This window comes from Zonotrichia leucophrys, chromosome 3 (assembly GCF_028769735.1).
Source record: "Zonotrichia leucophrys gambelii isolate GWCS_2022_RI chromosome 3, RI_Zleu_2.0, whole genome shotgun sequence".
NCBI lineage: Eukaryota > Metazoa > Chordata > Aves > Passeriformes > Passerellidae > Zonotrichia > Zonotrichia leucophrys.
The window spans coordinates 37,775,434-37,798,477 of NC_088172.1; the positions used below are offsets into that span (position 1 = coordinate 37,775,434).

The 23,044-nt window shown below is 40.5% G+C and overlaps 1 protein-coding gene across 2 annotated transcripts in view; it reads left to right on the plus strand.

Annotated features, from left to right (window-relative positions):
• AFG1L (AFG1 like ATPase) overlaps window positions 1-17,985 on the plus strand; it is a 64,382-nt gene extending 46,397 nt beyond the window's left edge. For both annotated transcript variants that reach the window (XM_064707840.1, XM_064707839.1), the window contains exons 11-13: window positions 9,740-9,880; window positions 11,615-11,728; window positions 12,454-17,985. In XM_064707840.1, the coding sequence (XP_064563910.1) occupies window positions 9,740-9,880; window positions 11,615-11,728; window positions 12,454-12,585 (387 nt within the window). In that variant the 3' untranslated portion in view covers window positions 12,586-17,985. The remainder of the gene's footprint in view (window positions 1-9,739; window positions 9,881-11,614; window positions 11,729-12,453) is intronic.
• Window positions 17,986-23,044: the final 5,059 nt, after the last annotated feature.

Sequence of the window (23,044 nt, forward strand, 5' to 3'; positions counted from 1 at the left end):
AGAATCAAATAATACAGAATGAATGGCAGCTAGTTATGATGTGCAGGAAAATTATAAAATAAAGGTCATGGGCAAATATGTCCAGTCAGATAAAAGACTTAAGTAAAATTGGAGTTTTGATGTTTTATATTATCTGAATGGTACTGGCTTATTCTTAGCTGGATGAACTTTTAGTAATGATGTGGAGAAATGAAAAGGTTTGGCAAAGAATAAGTGTTCTAGGTGAAGTAGAGTGAAATATTCATTTTATTAAAGGATAGTAAAATAATTTTCAGTCTCTAAATAGTTAATATATGTTAAAAAGAGCCTGCAAATACATTTTGTATCATTGGAGTCCTATAAAACTAGGCTGAGATCTCTGACTAGTTTTTTATTTTTATAAATGTTAAAGTGCAAGAGAAATTCCATGTCACTAGAAGAATGCTCTGTGTGTCAGTATTAAAAATAAACCAGTAAAATGCATATGATGATGGGTGGAACTGCAGGCTGTTGGTGAGATTTTAGCCCAGGAAGGGTAATGGAGAAGCTGATTCTGGATGCATACAATGGATGACTAAAGAATGGAAATAAGATTTAATTCTCCAGCCTCCCTGACTTTATAGCAAGGGTTGAGTTTTGAAGATGCTGTTCTTATTAGGAAAGTGACATTATGCAGTCTCAAGAAAGTATTTGTTAAATGGGTTCCTAAGATAGTTAACTAACCTATAAAAAGAAATATTGCTGAAGGTTTTTTGTTTGTAGCATTTCTAATGACCACATTTTTATACTAAGTCTGATGTAACAGGTTTTTTCCTCCAGGAGTTTTGAATATAACATAAATGCTAATACAAACTTGCTGTAAATACAGAGTACTGTGTGTATGGGGAAGGAGCAATGAAGACAAGAATGCTTTGTGCAGTTTATCAGAACTGGTATTTTGAGGAAATGGTTGGGGTTGTTTACTTTTTTTTGAGAGAGAGTTTGTTTCATTTTGGTTTTTTTTTACATCTAAGAGTAGATACAGCCTCCTTTTAGTGTGTATTGGGTCAAAACTGGATGTCATTTTAGGAGGAGGTTTTTGTGTTTGAGTTACTTATTAGTTTTTAGGCTTAGCCATCTCTAAAATACAGGAACTTGAAGTACTCCATGATCTTTTCTGGTTTTAAATTGCCTGAAAGTAGGGATGTGAGGGAGTCAGGGTTCCTGCTGCCTGTTGGCAGCTCTCACTGCTCCTGCACATGCAGTGAGCAAGTTCAGCAGCCAGCAGGGGAATGTGCCCAGTCCATCTTGAGGGAATAACCAGCTCTTATGCCCCTCATACTGCTGGGAATAGGCAATGCTTCTTAGTCTACAATCAGTCTGTGCAGTCAGTTCAGACTGAGTTTATCCAAGGCTTATAACTTCCTTGGCTTTGAGGGGAGTTTCACAGGAAAGGTGTGGGACATTTCCCTCATACCACGCAACCTTTCTTCCAAATTTGACATTTCTGGTCTGCATCATGGAAGCACTTACAAGTTACAGCATTATCTTGGAGCTGCAGGAGTATTTTTTGAAATTGTTTTCTGAAACTGTTGTATACCACTGCTCATGTGGCTGTTGGTAATCATTTGAGCATGAGTGGACAACACTGTACTCAAAACTTGGTTAATTGATTCCTTTGGCTGTCTATTACCCTTAAGGGTTCCAGAAAAAAGAGTAAATTTTGGAAGACTCAACAGGTGAAACAATAGATGCTTTTGTTGTGTTGGCAAAATAGCTTATCACTCAAGTGACTCTGCTTTCACTTGCTGCAATCTGTCTTCTAGTCTGGTCTTGGGTAACTGTTACAATTCATTCCAAGGGATAAATATCCAGACCTAAAAACCTGCATTTGCTGGTGTAGGATTAAGGAGATGTGTTTGAAATTTACATAGTAATTTTGGTAATACAATATTTCATATGAACAGCCTGCAAAACTTCTTTATTTTCACTGCAGTTTCCTTTAAAATAAAATCAAAATTCTGTTTTAAGGGGAAATATTGAAATATTTTCCACTTTGATATCACACGATTTCATGAGATGTTAGCTAATAGATGAAAATAGCAAATCAGCAGTTGGTAACTTGATACTATTTATAACATCTCCTAGCTTAAGTAGAATTTTCATTAATAGCTTCTTTTTAATTAATACCCGGAGACCTTGGGAGTTAAGAGTTGATACCTTTCTGGTATTACAATATTTTATTCTTGTTTCATATATTAGCATCAAACTTTTTCATGTCAAGAGTATAAAGAGTTACTTCTATCTAAAATAATGCATCAGATACTGGTAATTACTGCTTGTCCATTAATGTTCATAAAAATAAAATACAGAGAATATATTGTATGCAATGCTGATATGACATGCAGTTGAGTTGCTAAGCTCTTGTGTGCATCAGTTTGTAAATCCTGGTTTCCCAGATGAGGACAATCCCAAATTTTAGGTAACTTAGTTAATATCAAATTCATACACTTTGTTTTTTTTCTTTACTAGCTATGTGGAAAACCAACAAAAAACTGGATGAGAGGATACTGATCTATTTTGGTTGCTGTGAAGCAAAGGAGAAGCAATTTTTCAGACTGGCATACCAGGGTTTGTGTGGCAGAGTGGCACGTGCTGGTCTTCGTCATGGGCATGAAGTAGTTACCCAGTACTGGAATGGAGCCCTGTGTATGTGAATGTGCTTCTCCAGTGTAATCAGACAGGAGCACTCTGCTTGGTTTTCATCAAAATAAAACATAGCCACTGGAGGCTGGGACAGCCACCACGCAGAATAGAGACGTACAGTTTCCAAATTTTAATGCTGATGTTGACTTCTCCCATTTTTGGAGGGCCTTTAATTCCTTTCTTCCAGTTTCTCCATCTATACAATGAGGGAAACTACCAGTGGTGTTAGATTCTTGCAAAACATTATTAGTTAATTGAGTTGTGTGAATGAAAGATCACCAGATGCCTTTAAAAATAAAATGGATATATTAACTTGAATTTAAAATCCCTATATATACATACATATATGTGTGTGTGTATATGCGCAATTGTGCAAATATAAGTCTTGTCCATTTTAGTGTGTTCACACATGAAGAACACTGTTCATGACACTTCACAAAAAATCACCCTCTACCAGTTCCCTTTCTTCACTTCCCTTTTAAATTTTTCCTTTAGAAATTGTTAATAGTGGCAGTTAGATCTGTTGTAAATAAGGCAGTAGCTGGTGTGTAATCCCGGTGGAGCTGCGGGATCGGGAGGTGCCGAGCTGCTCCCGCTGCTCCCGGTGCTGCCGGGTTTGGCGCAGCAGCTGCTGCCCCCTGCCGGGATTGCCGGCTGCGGCCGCCCGGGCACGCAGCCCGCTCCTCCCGAGCCCGGCTGCTTTGCTGCATGGACCCTCTAGGTTTGCCGCTAGGGAATCCAATAGATCCCTGCATCCCGCTCCCAGTACCAATGAATGTAGTGTCTTAACATTATGCTAACCATTGGCTAACATGCATACGTTAAAACTCTGCAAATAAATTTAATATCAGTATTTATGTTGTAAAAGGTTATCAGACTGTGAATTTTTTTCCTAGTAGTTCTTCAGTGCTTCTGAAAGTGGCAAGATAGAATTTTTGTGCAGATTAACACAACAAATTAGTGGTGAACAGTTTCTGTTAGGTTGTTGTTCCATTGCAATAGGCACATTGTATAAACCAGGAGGAAGATGTAGTTCTTAACTTGAATAGCTTGCACTTCAAAGGAAAAGAGGTAACTAACCTTTTTAAAAATAAAAGAAAATAAAAAACTCACCATTTTCAAATGCATCAATTGATTTAGAAATGCAGGTGTCTGTTTTTGAGTCAGCTGAGCACCTGCCCTACATGATGACATAACTCAGCTGCATTTGTGGTTTAATGCTTCTGAGTAATTTTGAGGGAACTGTTTTATCTTCATTAAAAGCTGCTGAATGTATCCACAGTATAATTTGGTGTCATCTTTAGGATTGTAGGATTGTCAGGTATAGGTGTAAATAAATGTACCATAGATAAGCGCTATTTCCAGTAACCTTAGAATCATAGTTTTCCTTAGTTTGTGATCTTAGTTTTATTCCTAAGAGATTAGCTTTTGCATCTTAAGCTCTAGACTGAGAGCTTATTTTATTATTTATTATCTGTATTTTATTAGCTGCATTTGCTTGAAGGATTTAATCAGGCTCTCTATCCCCCCAAAAATTTGGCTTATTTTATTCACGTGCATTTTTATAAAATAAACTCAAGAAACTTATTTCAGGTGGAAATATTGCAATACAGTTATATTGTTAGTCAAACCACCTTTCTGTTTTATATTTGATGTGTATCAGAGCTTAATTTTTAGAGAGCACTCCTTTCACTGAAAGCTGCATAAACCTTGAGGGTTTAGATCCTATACTTTGTAGACCAGGTAATACAAGCTTTTTGAAGCTCATTGGAGTTTTAAGGGTTTGCCTTTTTAATTTAATTTTTTTGTTTCTTAAAGTCTTGAATGTACTTCTCTCTCTTTTTCAAACCTTTTTTGATCATGGTTTTGAAATCTTAACAGTAAGGGTAAATACTTAAATAGCCCTATAATTTTTCTAAGCCTTAACTATTTTTGGAGCCCATTTCCTTGATAATGCTATACTTTGGAGTTGGAACTGGAAATTTAGCAGTGAGAGCTTTTGGAGCAGAAACATGCCTTTTCTATACTTCCAGTATTCAACCAGCTTTGAGCATATTGTTTTAAAAATACATAAATAAATAAAAGAATGGGAAATTACAAGCATCTTCTTAAGCAGAAAAGCAAAGATCTGAAACAACTTTTCACTATGAAAAATGTGACTATAAAACTTTTGTTATAAGAACAAGAAAATTGCTTCTTAGCAGGATTCTGTGGTGAGATAACCTGAGATAGCAAGGGGCTGTGCTTGGTACAGAAAATGTCTTTCACTCCAGAGTTTACAGATCTTCTATTCCTGCTGTCCTGGTTGGAACTAGATGATGTTTAAGGGATCTTGCAACCCAGACTGTTCTATGGTTCTGTGGTTTGCACTGAAATCAGTAGCTTTAATTTTTTTAACCGAGTTAGCCAGGCCCTACCTCTTCCCATTTTTATTTAAATTTTAGCATGCTGTGGCATCGTATATCATGCCTTGGGTTTTTCTGTTCCTTTCTTGGAGTTATGACCTTCACACATTATCTCAGGGCTCTCTTTTATAAGCCTCACTAGTGATAGTGTGTTGTTCATTTGGAAACAACAGAGCTTTTTTGTTTGTTTAAACCTAAATATTAAGTTGTAAATATTACCTGGTCTTAAACTGGGTGTTGTCTATAGGAAGTTTTGGAGTGTTAAGAGTGTCTGCACAAAATTATAGTTACTGTCAATCATGCGTCTTCAAGATTGGCTGGAACTGGTACTGGAATATCTTGCAGCATCAACAAAAAATACATATTGGGATGACATATCCTCTTCTATCATATGTAAAACATTCTGTATTCTTCAGACAATCTCTTAAAGGTGATATACTGGGCCACTGATGAGTCAACAAAGAAAAAAAGATGCTTTATACTATAATTAAATGAACTCTATAATAGAAACAGGAGACAACTAACTCTAAAACAGCACACAGAGGGCTCCAAATAATAAACATCCTACTTGAACTGAGATGATGATAGCTGAAAATGCATTAAGTAGACAGAGAAACAAAAACAAATTAAGGTGAGAACTCAGTCAGGCAGGTTGAAGTGGAGTAAACACTTTGTCAGGAGTGTAGACCATGTTAGGGCTAATGTGTTTTGCATTAGTATGATGCTTGTAAAATACTGACTCTTGGCATCCGAGCTAATGACAAAAACTCACAACAGTTTTACAATATATACACATGCAGAAACAATAATACCATAAGAAAGATTCTTAACTATTAGTGTTTTGAGTTTTTAAAATAATATAGCATATGAAAGAACTGGTAACAAATGGTAAGTGACAGTCATTACATAAATGTCTTATTGTTCAGCTATTGAGTTTTGATCAATAATTGATGAAACAAAAGAGATCAGACAGTACCAAAAACACACACCAAATGAAGTTATTTTTACAATTTTATTCAGAGGATGAGATTAATCAGGCTAAACTTTTAGTAAGAGGATTACATATATATGTATCAGTATTAGGAGGATTTGTGGCTTCATTAGCAACTTCAGAGGAAGAAATATCTTCATGTATGCTGCTAACTAAAGTGAAATACTTTCTGTGATTGGTTGAGACTCACAAAATAAATTTCAGACCTGGAAAGTTATACAGAGGACAGTGCTATGTGTCTAAAATCACGTGCCTCTAGTCCTGTAACCTAGTCTGAGCTGGTGTTGCTGCCAGTTGGCACCCAGAGAGTGCTTGCTGCAAGGTGAGGGAAGAAGGGCCTGAAGGCAGTAAGGCAGTGCTGTGAAGGTAGGAGAGGGCTCTGGGCTGCTGGAACAGCAGGAATTTGCTCTTTGGTGGAGCTTCTGTATATGGACTGTACAGCCAGAGCTCTGGCAGTGGCACAATCTGGCCTTGAACCCATTTCCCTGTCTGTTCCTGTGTGGCAGAGGTGGTACGTGGGTGCTTGTGCCAGCCTCATGCCAGGTTTGGGGAGCACCAGGCCAGTGAGAATGTGAGTTGAGAATCTGTCAGGCTGCCCCTGCATCATGGTCTTTTGCATTTGGAGCATTTTGAGTTAGCTGGTGGGTTAGACCAGCTTTGAAGCAATTACAGGGAGCATGGAAACTGGGCCTATAGCAAGGACAGAGGGATACAAAAAAGGTCACCAGAGCATTTGCAAACTTGCTGGTGGTTCCTTCTTTTTACACTGAGTAAGAAGGAAATTAGAGGACTTCCCAAGACAAGAGTAAGTCATGTTAGGAGCAAGATTAAAAGCTTTGTCTTTCATCTCCAGGACTCTCTAAACTCCAAAAGCAGGGGGTTTTGAGAACTCCTCTGTGTAAGGGACTTCAGCTGTTATCAGCTGAGCCATAGGTAACAGCAGAATGGCTGATTTGGCATTTCAGTTGTGTCTCACTAGACTTGAGTCTTGTCAGGGAGGTACCAAATTTACTTTAGTAAAGTACTCATGCTGCTAGACTCAGATCTTTTTGAGTGTAAGATTTGGGAGTCTCCAAAGGCATGTTTCTGCCAACATTCACAGAATATTATCACTTAGTGTTGGTGTAGATGTTTCAGAAGTTCTTGTTAAAGCTTGAAATGTTCTGCCTTTTATGCCCTTAATTAGAGGAATTCTTGAATTGCTTGCTTTTTGCACTGCTGAAGTAGATTGAATTCCTGTTTGACTGATAAAGATGCATATTGTAACCTTCTATGAACCATGATTTTATATCTGTATGAAAAGCAGTATAAGTATTACATCTTCCATTCTTCCCATTTGAAATGCATTAGCCTTATTTTTTTGTTTTCCACCTGTTTCTTCCCTCTGACTATCCAAGTTTTTTAATCTCCTGTTTGGATATCCACCAAACAAGATACCCACCAAGTTCTTAGCTGTATAGTCATTAGTTAGGCAGTTCAGTTTGCCCACTTTGCAGAAGTTTGTACTTTAATCTTTAGTTATATATGTATTTGTTTTAGGAATCACCTTTTAATATCTGATACTTTGAGATAAGGAGGGTGTACTGGTATGGTTTGTTTGAGAAAGTGTGTTGCACTGGGTGAGGACAGAATAATTCCTCAGGGTTTTGGGTTTTGGCAGAAGACTGCTTGAGCTCTTCATGTGATAAAAGAATGAATCAGCATAGCAGTGATTTCTCTAATTTCTTACCTAGGGGGAGACATGAGAAATTCTCACCTTTCTCATGTACAATGAGATCACTGGTGTTTTCCCTCACAGGTGCTCATCACACAGGCATACTTGATCTTCTCTCTATTTAACAGTGCTTCAGACCCAAGTATGGAATCAAATTACCAGTACCGAAACTATTTGCTTCTCGCTAATCTTAATTAATTTATCTTAATCCTGGTTGTGTTGCTTTTGGTGCTCCCATTGTTTTTCTTTTGCACTTGATACTCTGGGTGTCCATCAGATGTATCACTTGTATCTGGTGGCAAGGTGTCCAGTGAGTTTGCTCTGTGTTGTTTCCATCATCAGTTCCTTCTGCTTTCTTGAACCTTTTCCTGCTTTATTTCATCAGAACATTTTGAGTTCAGCTACTCTGGTTTATCCAGATAGGATTTTGGTTTTTTCAGAGGTGTTGCATGAAGCTTTGCTGGTGGCCCTCATGATTATGAGGTTTTGGTTTCCGATGACCAAGTCCATAGTAGTAACTAGGGGACTGAAATGGAGGGCGAAAATAAGCGTTAAATATAATTCTAAGGGGAGAATACAGCATATACTACTCTTAAACACTGCTCAAAAGAATGGAAAGGTTTTGTAATAATTCTTTTCCATAGATGCTACAGGGAAGTTGAGTGCTTGGGAATGGGAAAGCAGGGTGATTTGTGAGACTGCACACATGGGAGAGCTGGTGGAGAGTGACAGGCTTTAGAACCTGCCTGGAAAGTTAGTTTATTCCCATTAATTTTCAGAAGAATTTTTGGAATACCATCAGGGCTTCTCTCTGCTGTGCTTCTGTAGAGACCATTTTTACAAGTTTTTTTGATTCTAGTATCTAAACAAAACCCAAGGTCCTGTTCATGAGCAGCTATTGATAATTGCTTAAAGTAACTTCTTGCAGAAGTGTTCTAGTTAAGAAGTTATGTTTGGCCTACAACAAATTAATCTCATAATTTCAGTTAAAGCAAATATTTTATATTTAGTGGTTTTAAGGTAATAGCAGTATTGCAGTGCTTTATAACAGTATTATACTTGGTACAGCACATGGTGCAGGTGATTACCTGGGAAGGGAGTTGTGACCATCCAAAATGCTGCTGAACTTGTTCTCTGCAGTAGCTGCAGACAAGATTCTGAAGTATTTGTACAAGTAAAACTGGAACAAGTTCAGGAGTACAGATTTTAATAGCTCATGATAAAGTACTGCCTGTGGTACTGATAGGACAGATCTTGCAGAAAAAAATACCTTCCATGTAATTTTAGAGGAGAAAGTAGTTTTAGAGGAATGTATTTGTATGAGCTACTACTATTTGTGCATATTTTCTGTTGATGGTTTAGATACAGAAAGAGAAACTAATGAGTTCTTCTTGAAGATTTTTATTTCATCATTACAGGAGAAACCATGAACAAAGGAACTGCTGCAAAATTGTATTTCTGTCTTTTTCCTCTTGTTTTCCATACTTAAAAAATAAGATACTTTTGCAGTCTGGGTTAGTCCTGGGTGAACTAAATGCAGGTCTACTTCGGATTTTGTAACTAGCCTATACATTTGCCTTTAAAAATCGTTAAAGATCTAGAAAGCATCCTAAGAGCTATTCAAATTATTTATGCTTTAGGTTGAAATCACATATCTTCTATGGATTATGGTTTATAGTGATTTTTTTATTTGAGGTTGTCAGAGAGAGATCATAATGTTGTCTGGGTGCAGAAGAGCCACATTTTTCACTCTCAGTGTTCGTGTAAAGCCAGGAGTATGAACACCCCCAGGTACCTATGTCCATAAGGGCAATCGAGCATTCCTCAAACAAGATACAAAGGAATAAAAATAAGATTATGATCAGGACTTTACAGCTCTCTTCTGTTTCTGTAGTATGTGAAGATATAGAGTTTATGTGTCATTCTGTCATGGGTTTCCATTGCTTATGGTTTGTTTTGTTTCAGCCTCTTGGAGCCAGTGACTATTTGGAAATATCAAAGCATTTTGACACAGTGTTTGTTCGTGACATACCACTCCTTACAGTAGCAAAAAGGACACAAGCTCGTCGTTTCATTACTCTTATTGATACCTTTTATGAGCATAAGGTGAGAACCAAGCCTTTCCTATATGCAGAGGAATAATATTGGGACTCCTAAAACTGACTCTTACTATTGGTTTGAAATAAGGCTTTCTATAGTAATGGTTTGGAAAACATAAGCAGAATGAAGTAGCACTGCAAAGAAACATCATTCCAGCTTCACAAAAAAAAAAAAAAAAGGGTTCTATTCCAATAAAGGCAAATAAACAGATTTTTTTTTTGTTTCTGTGAGTATTAAGCATGAGCATAAATATAAGCCTGAGCTCATTTGCCTTTTTTGAATGGGGATGTTCTTTCCTAACAGAAGAAAACAACAGAAGCCATGTCATTATTTTAATAATGAAAGATTGTGCTGCCAACTGTGCTGGAATGAAACTGAGTTTTTTAGATTTTAATCTGTATGGGTAGCTGGTCAGGAATCAGTGCCTTTTTGATCAGGAAGGAGGAGTTAATAGCACAATTACATCATAAAGTTTAAAGGAAACAGTCACTGTAGGCTTTACATTAGATTGCAGAATTGATCATGGAATAATAATGATAAATGCAGCACTTCATGTGGATTTACAGAGATTTCAATCATGGAAGCAAAATCAGCATAACTAAAACAAAGGGAAGTTCCTGTTTAAGGTGATTTTTTTTTAAAGTGATGCGAGGTTTGAAACACTGTCTTATATGTGATTATATTTGAACACACTTAAACATTTATGCAGTTGGGAAGTGTCACTTGAGATTGGTTCTTATCAAGAATGTTCTGGCATGGGTTGTTGATCAGAAAGGCCCCAGCTCAGCAAGGTGTTGAACTAACTCAGTGTATGAATAGTCTCATTCAAATCAGCCAGATTCAAATCAGTGTCATTGAAATTAGCCAGATTCTTTATTCTTTAGGTTGGGAAGTGGACATTTGCTAAGGCAATATGCTAATATTAAACTAATGGGTTAGAAAAGGGGCATGGTCTGCTCTGTGTTTGGGCTGTCAGTAAGAATTGCAAGCAGTCACTTTCTATTACTTCCTCCATAGGAAAAACCCAAGGGTAAACTCCCATCAAAAGTAGTTGGGAAAAATACCTGAGTATATCTGTGGGTGCCTGTCCACACCACAAACATCTTGCCTGCATGCTCTCAACAAGTCTCCTTCTATAGTATTATTTCAGTCTGTCTTCATTGCAGCCCCATCTCACACTGCATGTTGTATCTCTTCCCAGCAGACATGAAAACAGCATCATTCATTTTACTAGCAAATAACTTACTGGAGTAGCACAGATGGAGGCAGGAAAGGCTTCACTTAGTCTTCTGAAACTTGGAATTTTGGAATTGGAAATATGGAAATTGGAAATTTGGAATTTAAGTATTCTTTTAAATAGTGCAGTGTATCTTCCCACTGAGAGGAGTCTCACTATGGATGAAAAGTAAGCATTGCTTACTATACAGCTGTTATTTCAGAAAGTAAACTTTGTGATGAACTCATTGCCTGTGTAGCAGATATTCTGGGTATTTGCTAGCACAGTTCTTCTGTTCTCTGAGTAAAAGTTCCATCAGTTGTTATTGAGAAAAAGATCCTGGAAGGTTAATAGTTCATCTAAGTCAGGTAAATCTGTAACAGGAGTGCTAATAAGAGAAAGGAAAATCATTGGGGAAAAAACACTGCCAATGTAATGTGAAGTTTGCAGTGCATAGATGGTGTGTTTTACCCCATTCCTGTAAAGCCCAAGGGATGACACTGTTGTTCCCTGTCTCCTCTCAGGTGCGCATTATCTGTTCTGCGGCAGCTCCTCTCCAAAGCTTGTTCCAGGTGAAACAGGACAATGCTCAACGGCAGGAGAACAGAGTGTTGATGGATGATTTGGACTTGAGCCAGGTACACGATTTTAACATTGGCTCCCTTTTGTAACAAAATTGGGTTTGGTCTCATAATTGCACAGCATTTTAAGAGGGGGAATAAGGAAACATTTAACTATTGGCATGCTGCTTTTTTTGCAGTGGCTGTCACTCTGATAATTACATGTTGTGCTACTTATTCATAGTCAAAGAAAACGTCACTATATGTAGAACCATTTTGTTTAAGTTTTAGGGTCATTTTGAATACTAATCATTGTATCTGTTCAGTCTTATATGAAAATGCTGATTTAAGTATAGCACCAACATTTAAAATACAGAAATAAAAGATAGTTTGTTCTACCTGTTCCTAGACTACAGAACAGCCTCATGAATCCTCACAAACAGTACTGCTTTGCATGTTGCTTATTCTGTTTTTCTTTTTCCCTGTAGCTCAGCTATTGCTAATGGCTTTTAAAATACTTTAATTGGTGTACAATTAGTCAAAAAAAAAGGGAAAAATAGATATTTAACCTGTTATTGTGTTGGTTTAAAACCAAATTATTTTTTTGGCTGTATTCCTTTAGGAGATTTCCTAGCTGAAAGAGGTGCTTTTCTTTAATTTTTGGACATTAGTTTTAATGTTTTGGTGCCATGCTGCTGTCTTGTTTTGTCAAAGCCTGTAAATCACTGAGCCTAAGGAGTTAGGCAGGAAGCACTTCAGTACAGCCATGAGTCTCACAAGTGTGTGGTGCTGTTTTGGTGTAGGATTCTGCCAAAGGACTCTCCGTGTTTACAGGAGAAGAGGAAATCTTTGCCTTTCAGCGTACCCTCTCACGGCTCACAGAAATGCAAACTGAACAGTACTGGAATGATGGGGACAGAAGCAAAAAAACATAATTAAAAGTTGAATGAAATCACCAAGAAGTAAAATTACAGCATGAAATCACCAAGAAGAAAAATTGGAAAAGCTTCAGAAAAGCACTGGAAAGCTTTTTAGCACAACTTGAATAATAATTGCACTTTATCATCTGGACCATGTTTTCTTTCATCAATAGTTTTTTGAGTTTAAGACATGAGGTCTCAATTATTTGTCTGTACCACCAGTGTGTGGACATGTGAAATTCTGCCTTCATTTATTCTTCTTCAAACCTCTCTGGATGTCTGGCTCCATGCAGTGGTGGTGACTGGAATTACCTCCAGCTGGTGGCTGCTCACCAGAGGTGTTCCCCAGGGCTCAGTATAGGGGCCAGCCCTCTTCAGTATCTTTGTGCATGGTAAGGACAAGGGGATCAAAGTGCACCCTCAGTAAGTTCACAGATGATGCCAGGTTGGGTGGGAGTGTTGACCTGCAGGAGGGCAGGAAAGCTCTGCAGAGGGATCTGGACAGGCTGGATCACTGGGCTGAGGCCAGTTGTATGAGGTTCTACATAGGCCAAGTGCCACGTCCTGCCCTTGGGTCACAACAGCCCTGGGCAGCACCACAGGCTGGGCAGAGGGGCTGGAAAGTTGCCCAGGGGAAAAGGACCTGGGGGTGCTGGTAAACAGAACATGAGCCAGCTGTGCCCAGGTGGCCAAGAATGCCAATGGAATCTCAGCCTGTATCAGCAGCAGCACCAGGGCAGGGATTGTTCCCCTGTACTCTGCACTGGTGAAGCCTCAGCTTGAGCGCTGTGTCCAGGCTGGGCCCCTCACTATACAAAGGACATTGAGGGGCTGGAGTGAGTCCAGAGATGGGCAGTGAAGCTGGTGAAGGATCTGGAGCATCAGTCCTGTGGGGAGCAGCTGAGGTAGCTGGGGGTGTTAAGCCTGGAGAAAAAGAGGCCCAGGGAGGCCTTACTGCTCTCTACAGCCACCTGAAAGGAGGGTGTAATGAGGTGAGGGTTGGACTCTTGGAGAAGAGGCAGTCAGTGACAGGATGAAAGGACGGAGCCTCAAGCTGCGCCAGGGGAGATTCAGGTTGAACATGATGAAGAATTTCTTCACTGAAAGTGTTGTCTAGTATTGGAACAGGCTGCCCAGGGAGGTGGTGGAGTCACCATCCCTGGAAGTGTTTAAGAAATTGCTGGACATGGCACTTAGTGTTGTGGTTTATTTGATAGGGTGAGGTTTGGACAAAAATTGGACTCAATGATCATGGAGTGTTTTCCCAACCTTAATGTTTCTCTAAAATATACCTTTGATGTTCAGGAAGTTTGATGGGATTAGAATTTTTCTGAAGAATTGGTCTACAGACAAAGTTAATGGGCTATGCAGAGTCATTTCATGATGTCACATGAAGTGGGCACTTTGAATGATTATGCACTGCTTCTGTTATGTATAATGCTGCTTCACAAAAGAAAAATCAAATGCTTCTGTAAGAAACTCCTGATATTGTTCATGCTAGAATCCTGGAACTCCTCTGTAGTGTGTTTTGGTTTTGGGTTTTTTTCTATTCTCTGAGTCTAGCTATGTGTTGACATTCAGGCTTCAGGACTTTGGTTTTTTTTAAATCAGACTGTTGCTCAGTCTGGCTCATTGAAAGCTAATGGTTTTAACCAAGAGAGAATCCTGAGGAGGAGCTTTAAGGTACTTGAAGCTGCACAGGATTAAGATCTAAGTAATGGATGAGAAAAGAGACCTTGATAAGACAGGGGATGCTGTAACAAAACTGCAAGCTCATATTCTTCCTAAATGTTGTGGTTCTTGCAAGCCTGGATATGCTGCTCTACACCAGTGGCATCTCTACCCTGAATTTCCTTATGCTGCTTCTACACCAAACCTTCCACTGCTGCTGACACACCTGCCCTGGTCTGGGAGGAGCAGTACTCACTCCTACTGAGGCAATTCATCATGTTACCATAGGAAAGTGTTTTATGGAAAAGATAGGATAGGAACTGATACCTCAGGACACATCACCCATCCTCATGTTTGTAGTTGTAAACTCTATTTTAGTTGAAGATGCAGTGGTGTCATTCTTGATTTTAATCTAACTGAAACAAAACATGATATTGTGTGTATTGGCTTATTGTGTATTTTTATAAAGTAACTTAAGAGCATATTTAGAAACTTTGAGTAGAAAAAAGCATGTAGATGGACTGAAAAGACTGCACTCATGTCCTAGGGAGGAGATACATAACACACTGTCCCCAGCTTTAAGAGGTTTTGTTGGATTTTGCAGCATGACCTTTTTCTGTCTGTTACCAAGTTGTCTCCCATCACAATTACAAAAAGCATCCTAAAGGGCCTTCTGGACAGCAGAGAGGGCTGGAGAGGTCCTGTGCACGCACTTTTGTTAAGGAGCCACATCTTCAATTCTAGTTCTCTGTTCTGGTCCCTTCTGCTTGTCCTGGAAGTTACTTATTCTGGCTATACCTGCTCTTCAAATAATTTTTAAAGCCGATATTTATAGTTTGCAACTAATGGAACTGTATTATTATTCCCACAATGGTGTCTACCATGGAGAATTTGAATGCATATTTATGAAAACTCCAATCAGAATACATTGTTTATACTTAAGACTATCCAAATAATTGTTGTGTGCTTTCAGAGATTTGGATTAGGTTTCTCAACTGAGAGACTATTGACATGCATGTGTGTCTGTATATACAAACACATATGTATCTTTAATCTATACATGTACATATAAATCTAGATAAAACTAATATATATAATTTAAATGTGTGTGTTTCTATATTTATATGTGGCACTCTATACTTATCAGCCTGGGACTGATAATTCTCCTGAAGCTTCAGCCTTGACTTTTTTTGAGTAGCATTCAAATGCTTCCTGCCTTGAACTAAAACGTGTGGTAGGAAAATGGGAGATGGTGGTAGATAACCTAAGGCACTTTGCATCTGGATATTTATTTACATTGGCTTTAAAACTGTGTTATGCCTGTATGCCCTTCTCTGTCAGGTGGTTTAGGGGAAATGTGCAATCTTGCAGAACACAGATGACACGTCTGGGACACATGGGAGAGGAGGTCCTGGCAGGTTCTTCATTCCCACAGAGACTGCCTCAGGCCAGGGAACTGAGGTGTTTCTCCACTGTCTGTGTGGGTGATGACGAAGCTCCTTTACCCACAGGATCCCTGTTTGTGTTCAAACTGCTGCTGCTTTGCCCATTGGTATTTGAGGCTTTTCTGCAGTCTGAACGCACACCCCAAACTCTGATGCCCCAGGTTTTTGAAAGCTCCTAACTGCAGTGGGACTGATGTACCACTGAAAGCCTCTAAGGATATAGGTGAGCTCTGTGAAAACACAGGAGGAAAGTCCCCCAAAAGCTTCCACAGCCAGCACTACTTCTGGGACCTATTGCTAAATAACACCATAGTGCAGTCTTTCCTTGGCCAGTAAGGAATTTGTCTGTTGGGAGTCCCTGGTAGGCACCAGCAATAATCAAGGAAAAGAAATGGGGAAGATTCCAGAGTGTTTTGAGGCTGAAAACAAGAAAAATTGCCTAAATCTCTGTGCTGTATTTGTGATTGTGCTGCAGAGGGAGGTTTGCCACTTTTGGGTCAGGTCCACAAGGAAAAATTTATTGGACTGGTTTCTCAGCCAGCCCAGATGTGGCCAGGGCAGAGGGTGCCCCTGTAACCACAGAAGCAGCACATTTATGCCCATCTACCTCCCTGAAGAAAGTGAGGCCCTGTTTGCTTATTTGATGATGCTGTAGCATGTATAAAGCCTTTTTCCAGTGCTGAGCTGGGAGTGTGCTTCTGGGCTCAGACACCTCCCAGGCAACTGGTGCTGGCCAGAATCTCACTGATACCATGGACAAGAGTGGTTTGTTGTGCCCTAGGATGCTGGGCCACCTGTGCTCCCAGCTGTCCTGTCCCCTGCTGCCTGGCCTGCTCCTGCTGCTGTGAGACAGCAACAGTCCATGACTTTATTCCACGTGAAGATGTTGTATTACCCAAAATGTAAACAGTGAGATGCCTGTGACTAAATTATGCATGCTCCATAATAGCCTTAAAAATTGCTAGATTTGTGCTGAATGCTTCTATCCAGAGTTTAAGTCCTGGCTTTTTAAGTTTTCCTTGTGAAATTATGTCATCTCAGATCTGCAACAACTTTTTATTTCCTTTAGTCATTCAGTAAACATTTCTGATAAGTTATTTTTAAAGGTTGTTTCAAGTGACCTTTATTGATGTGGTATAATATTTTGCTGTCATAGGAAGTAAAATCCTGGGGATTATGGACCATGTGAAACACTTCATGTTTTTTAAATGTCACGTCCTGGCTGAGAATCTCCCAACTAACTTCTTTCAAATACTTGATTGACAAAAGAATGTTCACAATGCCCAAAAATTTAACTGCTTTTAAAACAAAATAATAAATAGTGCAATTCTGTCTTTCAGAATTACTGGTTCTCAGTATTTGTTACTGTGCAGATTGAGGGAACAATTGGAGTATTTTGGGTAGAACAAGACAGTCTTCCAAAGGCTTTGGAGGGAGTGAAGAGGCACTTTTTGCTGTTGCTGGGTTTTGATCTGAAAAGGAAAACCATTAATGGCTTTTCTTTTAGCAAAGGTCTTTGTGATGACAACACAGCTGGATAGATGTCACCTATTTTGCAGCAATCTAAACATGAAAAAAAGCAACTGAGCAGGTTTCAAACAGTGACCAGAAGGGTCACCAGCCACTTAGCAAGGATGAAGAACAGTCTCTCCATCATGACGTGGCTAACAGAATTAAGGTTCAGGATTTTTCTTTCTGCAGTTTCCTGGGTCTGAATACACCTGGTGCCTCAGTTTCCCTGTTGATAAAAGGGGAATGATGTTACTTTCTCACTTGCTAACTCTGGCGTGCTGCCAGGCTTTCCTCATTAATATTCTAAGATGCTTGCTGAGACTCTGGGATGAAAATACTTCAGTAAAGTATGTAAATAGTGCAAAAAAATAATTTAGCTACTCAGAGTGGATTAGTCTCCTTGTTTGGGTTACAGAATTAATGTCATCCACTAAACACCACATGCCTCTTCGTAGTGATTTTGTTTTAATTAATGCATCTATTTTAAGAATCTATTTAAAGAAAAAAAATTGAGATTTGTGATTAAAACTGTAAACCATTTGTGTAGTTTTTCTTTTACTTGTATTAACGAATTTCCTATAAGATTTATAACAACCTCAGATCCTATACATTTGAAATACAGTGGCTTTGTAAATTCTGTTGGGATTTTCCTTGTATAGAGAATATTTTTTTAAATATGTAATTTTGAATCTAGTATATTACAAATTGAACACTGTCAAATCCATCTGCTATTTGAGAAGAATTTATCTTGTAATAAAAATTAATAAAACCAGATGTTATAAACTTGTCACTCGTGCTAATTTTAGATATGTGTTCTGGATAGACAGACCCACTGTTAATTAGAATAACAAAATATTAAGGAGTTGGAATGGACCTTCAAGATCATCTAATCCCAATCTCCCCTGCCATGGGCAGGAACACCTCCCACTAGACCAGGTTGCTCAAGGCCTTACCCAACCTGTCTGGGAACACTGCCATGGATGGGGCATCCACAGCTGCTCTGGGAAACCTGTTCCAGTGCCTCACCACCTTCACAGTAAAGAATTTATTCCTGATAGCCACTCTAAGCCCTTCCTCTTTCAGTTTAAAGCCAGTCCTGTCACTACACACCCTTGTAAAAAGTCCCTCTCCAGGTCGTTGCAGTGTCCTTTAGGTACTGGAAGGTGCTGTAAGGTCCCCCTGGAGCCTTCTCCAGGCTGAACAATCTCACCTCTGTCAGCCTGTCTCCATAGGAGAGGTGCTCCAGCCCTTTGGTCTTCATGACTTAGTGTGATGGCTTTTCTTAGATCTCTGTATCCAGGGGGGAAACCTGGATTGGCAGCACTGCCAGTTTCTGGCCATGTGGTGGGCTGCACAAGCTGTAGCCATTGCCCTACACATGGTTCAGCTTTTGGGTTGGAATACCCGGGCCTTGTCAGAAAGGTCCTCCTCCAGAAGTAGTTTAGACTCGTCTGCCTCAGTTACTGCTGCCAGCAGCCGTAATTTTTGGGTTTGGAACCCTTTTTTTCCACCTTTTTGTCTCTTTCCTCCAACAACTTGAGGGTGAGACAAAATAGCTGTATGCAAACCACAATTAAAGTGCTTTTTCCCCCTCATAATTTGAGATTCTTACTGTCCAAGATGAGCTTGTGCTGTCAGCCAGTTAGTTCTGTGCTTAGTTGTTACAGGTTCTGTGCAGCTTAGAGAATTGCTGGGGAAGCAGCTGGCTAACATGGAGGCTGGCAGAGAGCCCCCACACAGAAGGGCTGACAGGACCTGAGGATCACTGCAGCTCCCCAGTGCAGGTGTCCCAAAGGAGCACCTCTGAGTGCTGGGAGCGGGACAGCTCTGCTGAGCATGGCACTCCTCCATGGATGCCAGGGGCACACACACAGGTCCTGCTGGCAGATGGCAAGCAGTGTTTCATAGTTCAGACTTGGGAAACCAGGGGTGTAAAAATTTTAGGTTAAACTTTGGGTCTATTTCTACACTTTTTACTGCAAACATTGTATTTTCCTGTTTCTTGAAGAGGGATATTTTAATATTGAAAGTCGAGCAACCAACTTGTTCCAGTATCTTGCTTGCAGCATTGTGATACCCAGTGTTTGAGAAGAGCATACAGAATGAGATGTCTTACTCTCCCATTACAGATTCACACAGATTTGTGAAGGAAAAGGATGTAGCCTCAACAATGTTTGCATGCCTTCCCACTCATGGAAACGTTGGACCTTTCTCCAGATCAATTTAAGATCCTGTTTTTCTTTCAAACATCCTGCAGCAGTAAGCTGCCAGGGTTTAATTAGAAATTTTGCTCAAAAAACGTCCCTAGGCTTTGCTGCCTCTTCTGAAATTCGTCAAGAACAGGTTTTGCCAATCTGCCTTTGCAGCTTTGTTTGTCCAGTGGATGCTCCTCTTGTGTCATCCTGATCCATTTGCTCTCAGAGATGAGCAATCCCCAATGTGTCCATCTCTTGTCAATGAAGATTGCTCCTCATCCTGGGGTACTTAATATTCTCTTGTTCTGTAACCTCATTTCTGATGGAGAAGCACAGGTTTTTGTGTCAGCTTCCCAAAACCCCTGGGCTTAGACGTTCCTGCTGCTTGGCTTTGGGCCTCAGCAGCTCTGGCACACATAAAATACAGGGTGTGGGGTCTGGGGGTGCACCCATGCACCTGCAGAATGGGAGACATTTGTGACCCTTGTTTTCAGGGCACTGCCTGCTTTTGCCTCTGTGTCTGCCCAGAAGGGGGACTTGCAGTAGCATGAGAGGAGAGGGAGGATGGAGCAGATGGAGGATGCAGGCCACTTGCTCCCTCTCCAGCCTTCTGCATTCTCCACATATTTGTAAAACAACTTTTGTTTTAAACTGAATTGATTTCTAAGAGAGCCATTAAAATACAGAAATGCTTCTCACTGACCTAGTACTCTGCATTCATGTTGGTAAAATTTTGGATGTGTTTCTATAGTCCTCCCGCCAGTTCTTTGTCAGGGTGAAGGGTTTAGTTGGCTCTGTTAATCTACTCTCTAGCTGAAATTGTTCATTTAAATAGTTATAAAAATCCACTCTTTTCCAATGTGAATCCTATATTCCCAGATTTGAGTACTGCTGCCAGAGCAAAGACTTCAAATTCTCTGAGTGCAACCACACTATGTCAGTCCAAAGCCAAATTGCAAACGCTTATCCACAATTCCCCTTACTCAGCTTTAAGCTAATTTTTCCAGCAGGCAACAATAGCCATAAAAGTATGGAAGAAGATTATTACAAGAGCTTAAGAAATGGTTAACTGATTTCTTCACAAGCTGTGGGATAATTCTAGCACATTCTCTTTTTGCAAGAAGTTACTTAATGTATTTTCAGCACATGGTTCTTCAGTGTCACAGTAATTAAGAGCAATCACAGCCACTGAAAAATGAAGCATGGAACAAAAGATCAAGTGAGTGTTTAGGCTGAAGTCAAGGAAACTAGGAAAAGTAAGCTCACGGACACAAAGAAAAAAACCTTTGAGTGCTCTGGTCTTTTACAATTAGCAAAGACAAACACTTCTGTTACTTTTTCTACATGCAGTGATGGATAATGTTCAGGTCACAACATGCTGTGTTGGGTGGGGAGGTTTGCTCCTGCAGGCCTGTTAGGAGCATCACTCATGTCAGGTCTTTCCTGTAGTTGAGGTATGATGTGCCCGGCAACACTTCCCTGCTAATCGAGGTTCACTTGCTTTAAACAGGTAACAGAGTTCCTCAGGGGGCAGGGGGAGCAAAGCTGGTTGGAAACACAGGCAGAGGACTAGTCTCCTCCAGTTGCAGTTGTTATCTCCCAAAAAGTAACATTTCAGAGGCCAGTGGAGAGAGGAGCAATTACTGTCCAGCAAAATTACAATCTGAATGGGCTGCCATTTCTAGTGCTTCACTAGGATGGCTGTGATTGCTATAGAAACTTCTGAAAGTGAGACAGAGAGGTTTTCCAGCACTGGAAACTGCGAATGGAGAAGGTTAGACTGGGTGCAAAGCCCATTCAGTCAGGCAGCTGCCAATCCAGCCTCTTTGCCAAGCAGATTGTAGGAAATGCTGATTAAAATGTCCACGGAATGCACCAGGCAAATTAAATTTCAGTCACAGCCGCCTGGGCGGTTTCGGTGGGCAGACAGCTCCAGCCTGTGGTGCACCTGGGCTTGCTCTCCCACTGTGGCCTCTCCCACGGCCACCTGCCCCTTGCACACGGCTACTGCAGAGATGCTGCAGCCATGGCAGCCTAAGGAATACCAGTGAGATGAGGCTTGTGGGGAAAGGTCTGGTAAAGGATGTTTGGGGGGATAAAAAAAGCCAGACATCATTCCAGGAAAGGGAGCAGTGTCCCTACCCACTCCAGCTTTGACATTTCTCCCAGGGCATAAGTCTAGGAGGTGAGGGCTGCTGCCATGTTCACCACCCTGTGACTGGGCTGGCACCCCCTGCCTGTCTCACCCACCCTACTCCCTGTGTTGGCATTTAAACAGGGCTGCTGTCTTTGAACACTGCCTGCCAATCCCTTCCCCTCCAAACAGCCTGCAGTGGACAGCTGAAAGTCTCCCTTTGGGGCAGAACAGCTGGCAGTACAGCCAAAAGCCTGCCACAAACCAGGAAACAAGCCTAAGTCTGAGGGAAGTGTTGGTGCTTGGAACTTCCCCTTTTCCACCTTTTCAGCAGCATAGACAAGCCCCTGAAATCCCCTCCCACAGCCCATTATCCCCAGCTTTGGTGGGACACCCAGGTGCAGCTGCAAGTCCAGTAATGTTTCTTGGGAAGCTGCTCTGACCTCCTTTCCATACCCCCAGTCTCCAGCCCTTTCATCTGTGCTGGGAGAGGGTTTAATCTCTTTTTGTGTTCATTGCTGCCCTTGGTAAAGCAGCTCGTCACCCTTCTGGCAGCAGGCTGGCAGCAGTTATTCCAGCACCTCGCTCCCCACTGATCCCCTAAAGGAATGTTGGTATTAGCAGGCTTTATCACCCTCCTAGTTTCATTTCCTTCTCTCTGCTGTCTCTCCTCAGCCTCCTCTGGTTCAACTCCAGGCAGTCAGCCAGAAGAGTGTCAGGCAGGTCAGTGCAGACTCACGTACCGCTGTGGGGCAGTCCCACAGCCATTCCCTCCTGCTCCAGGAGCTGGGTGCAGCCGCTGTGCCAGGCTCAGGCAGCCTCAGCACTCTGCCCCGTGTCCCTTCACAACAGCTGCACTCAGGACAGCTGCGTTTTTGCTCTTGGCTTTGAGGCAAAACAACAAAACCACTTTGTGAATCAAAGGAATTTCTTACCTACCTGTATTGCAGTTTCCAAAGGTTCTTCATAGGCTGTGCTAGGCTTGCATTTAGGTACACAAAATTATATGGCCTGCATGAATAAAAGCAATGAGATTTGTCTTGCCACATAAGAATGAACAATGTAAAAAGTCACACTTACCAAATCCATTAAATGTTTGCTGTATGGGTTTTTTTTTTTCCAGAAAAAAAAAAAGAAAAAAGCCCTTTTGGTAGTGAATATAATTGGTATTTTGGTTTCTTTGATTCTGCTAATTTACAATCCCTCAATACACAGTTCTTTAAAAGTGAGGGTGACTTCATCCTGTGCTCTCAGAGCACCTGAGGATAAACATTGAGACATCTGCTCAAGCCAGTGCCTGTCACTGCCTGCCCAGCCTTTTTACATACCTTGGTTATTTATTTTACTAACACCAAGCTGCTGCAGTACTGCCTATGTGTATATATTACATGTGCTCAAGGAGTTACAAATGGGTTCTGCAGCCCTTGTGGCCTGTAACTGCTCCCACAGCCATGAGTTAAGACTTGGTTAATGGATGCTAATCTGTCAATTCTTGAACAATTCAGGAAATTAGTTAT